At 41.9% G+C, this 3092-nt stretch overlaps 1 protein-coding gene across 1 annotated transcript; it reads right to left on the bottom strand.

The window, feature by feature from the left end:
- Positions 1 to 670: 670 nt before the first annotated feature.
- Positions 671 to 1187, bottom strand: LOC140013418 (uncharacterized). Its single transcript, XM_072062692.1, has 2 exons — positions 1038 to 1187; positions 671 to 871 (listed from the first exon to the last, which is right to left on the bottom strand). Exons 1-2 carry the CDS (start codon positions 1185 to 1187, stop codon positions 671 to 673), a joined length of 351 nt encoding a protein of 116 aa, XP_071918793.1.
- Positions 1188 to 3092: the final 1905 nt, after the last annotated feature.

Here is a 3092-nt window from a genome sequence, read left to right as displayed (position 1 = left end):
TCCATACATGAGCGAGTAAGGGGTTGCCCCAGTTGATGTTCGGATAGAAGTCCGATACGCCATTAGTGCATAAGGGAGCTTTTCATGCCAATCACGATGCTTTTCAGTCATCTTGCGAATGATCTTCTTCAAATTCTTGTTTGCAGCCTCCACGGCTCCGCTCATCTGCAGTCTATAAATGGCAAAGTTGCGATGTCTGATTTTGAATTGTTCGCATAACCCATCCACCATGTCATTGTTGAGATTCTTGGCATTGTCTGTAATCAATGTTTCTGGCACCCCTAATCGGCATATGATATGATCTCTCAAGAAACTTGCCACTACCTTCTTTGTCACGTGCTTGAATGATTCCGCTTCGACCCATTTGGTGAAGTACTCAATTGCCACCAATATAAATCGATGTCCATTTGAAACAGGAGGGTCAATTGTGCCGATCACGTCCATACCCCACATTGAGCAGGGCCATGGGGCAATCATGGTATGCAATTCGGTGGGAGGAGCGCGTATAACATCGCCATGCACTTGACATTTAATATATCTCCGGACAAAATCTATGCAATCGCGCTCCATGGTAAGCCAAAAGTACCCGGTTCTCATGATTTTTCTTTGCTAACAAATGTCCATTCATGTGAGGTCCACAAACACCGCTATGCACCTCTTTCATCATGTATTAAGCTTCATCCTCATCGATGCACCTTAAGAGGTTCAAATCTGAAGTCCTTTTGTACAATACCTCTCCATTTAAGAAAAACTTCGAGGCCATTCTACGCAGGAAACCCTTGTCATTTTGCAGTAGCTTCTGGAGGGTAAGACCCGATTTTGATGAACTCCTTAATATCATTGTACCAAGGGCTATTGCCAGATGTTTTATCTACGACCCAACAATGAGCAGGCTTGTCCTGGAGTTGAATCCGGATAGGCTCAATTCCTAGTTCGTCCGGATATTGTATCATAGAAGATAAGGTGGCCAAAGCATCGGCAAATACATTTTGGGCTCGTGGGAGATGTCTGAATTCAAAACTTTGAAATTGTCTAACCAGAGTGAGCAAGATTTTGGAATCTTTGGTTATCCACTGCTTCAACATTTGGTGCACAAGTAAATCCGAATCACTGAAGGCTATCAACTCTTTAACTTCCATTTCCAAAGCCATTTTAAGACCAAAGATACAGGCTTCATACTCAGCCATATTATTTGTGCAGGCAAATTGCAATTTAGCAGCCCCAGGGTAATGCTTCCCTTCTGGAGATACGAGAACTGCTCCTATTCCCGTTCCGAAAGAATTAGCAGCACCATCGAAAAATAACCTCCATTCAGGGCACGGCTGTGACAGCCCCACCTTCCCCTAAGGCGAACCAAAGGGGTTAGCGGACTGCATGCCCAGCTGTCACCAGGACTAAAGGGTGAAGTTTAGAGCGATCTAATACGTTTCGGAACATACAAACGCGCGTAAACAAGGCAAAATAAAAAAAAAATGAAGCCGGAGCCGGTCATGAATAGTAACCGACACGTCAAAATCCAACCAAACACCAAGCAAATATTTACAAGTTGAAATTAAGCATATACAATCCAAAGTGGCATACAAAAGTTATTCAAAAGTTGATACATGTACGGTTTGCCAAACCAAAAGAGAAACGGACCCAAAAGTACATTTAGGATTTCAATCAAAGAACTATATAAAAGATATGTCCATCTAGCTCAATTCGGCAACCAACTATCAAATCCAGTCCAAAAGTATTTATTTTCCTGTAAGAAAAACAAAAGGAATAGAGTGAGCTTACGCCCAGTGAGATAATACCACTCAAGCAGCAAAGTTCACATAAGCATAAAGCTTTTCATTCCAATTCATCAAAAGTAAGCAAAGGCACACATCAATAGTGGTGATAAAAGGATACGGGCGGCTCTCAAGAGCCCTTTTCCTCGTTTGCATTCTTGATCAAACCTCATTGACCCTCCGTCAATGTTTAAGAGTAACCAACCGTAGGCTCTACTTTACTTCCATTCCTTCCACCCAACATACCCCTACCGGGCCCGAACTCCAAACAGTAGCAATTTGGTAATACTCTAGTATATCGGAATCAAGAGTCTCACTACTACAAGATTCCATATAACAGTCCCCATGGCTCGTCGACCTTCACGACCAAGCCCTCGCTGGCTCGATTCAATCGACTACCAATGGGGTTGAGCTCAATAGTATCAGTAAGGGTCGTTGGATACTCATCCAAGCGACACCCAATTCATGAATTAAATTCAGTATTTCAGGTATCATTCAATCATTACAGTGAAACAGTAGACAGTCATATGAGATACCAAATGGGTGAGGGCGATCAAGTACACCCTCACTTAATCAAATTCAACGGAGCAGATAAGCCTTCAAGGCGTCAAGTTCACATATACCAAAGCCACATTGTAAACAACAAGTGAGTAGTACACTCACCAAGCAAGCAAATGATATTTCATAAACCACCGCCCAAGGAGCGTCTTGGACCACCGTCACGTCCGAAAACATTCAAATAAGCATAATAAGACTCGATTCCAAGTCATAAACCACTACCAAATACCATCAAAATAGGGTTCCATAAGAATGTATAAACATTAGAGTAACCTAGGGAAATCCGGAAATGGAATTAAGCACTAAGCTAGAAAAATAGTTTTTGACGTCATTATACGGTTTTGGCACCAATGGCACTATGATTATCGGATGGAGGTGTAAGATACACCGTTTCGAAGCTAAGAGATAGGGCTACAAAGTTACAGAAGGCTACTCTGTCCAGTTTCGAGTGTAACCAGGTCAAAAATGCAATATACTACACCAGAACCGCAAAAACAGGTTCACAAACTGCATTCTAGTTCAAACATCATAAGTCAGGCTACCTAAGTCCAAATCCAATGATTCCAAAGCCATCCGAAAGTCCCAAATATAAGTCTACAATTCATTAGAAGACATCAATAACCAAATCAGAAGCATTCCCACTCAAATAAACCAATCACAAATGCCATTATCAAATTCGGTAGAAACAGGGTAGCAGGAGTAATTCAGTCTTTTCACAAGCTACGTTGCTCTGATTGACCTGAAATGTTGAAGGCATCTCTA

The sequence above is a fragment of the Coffea arabica genome, chromosome 8c (genome assembly GCF_036785885.1).
Source record: "Coffea arabica cultivar ET-39 chromosome 8c, Coffea Arabica ET-39 HiFi, whole genome shotgun sequence".
Lineage (NCBI taxonomy): Eukaryota > Viridiplantae > Streptophyta > Magnoliopsida > Gentianales > Rubiaceae > Coffea > Coffea arabica.
Note: the sequence above shows the minus strand (reverse complement) of the source record. Positions and strands in the feature narration are given on the sequence as shown.

Coding starts and splice junctions, on each gene's coding strand:
- LOC140013418 (XM_072062692.1), bottom strand. CDS start 1,187: ATGGCTGAGTATGAAGCCTGTATCTTTGGTCTTAAAATGGCTTTGGAA. Junction 872..1,037: donor CCAAAATCTTGCTCACTCTG/GTTAGACAATTT, acceptor GTTGGGTCGTAG/ATAAAACATCTGGCAATAGC.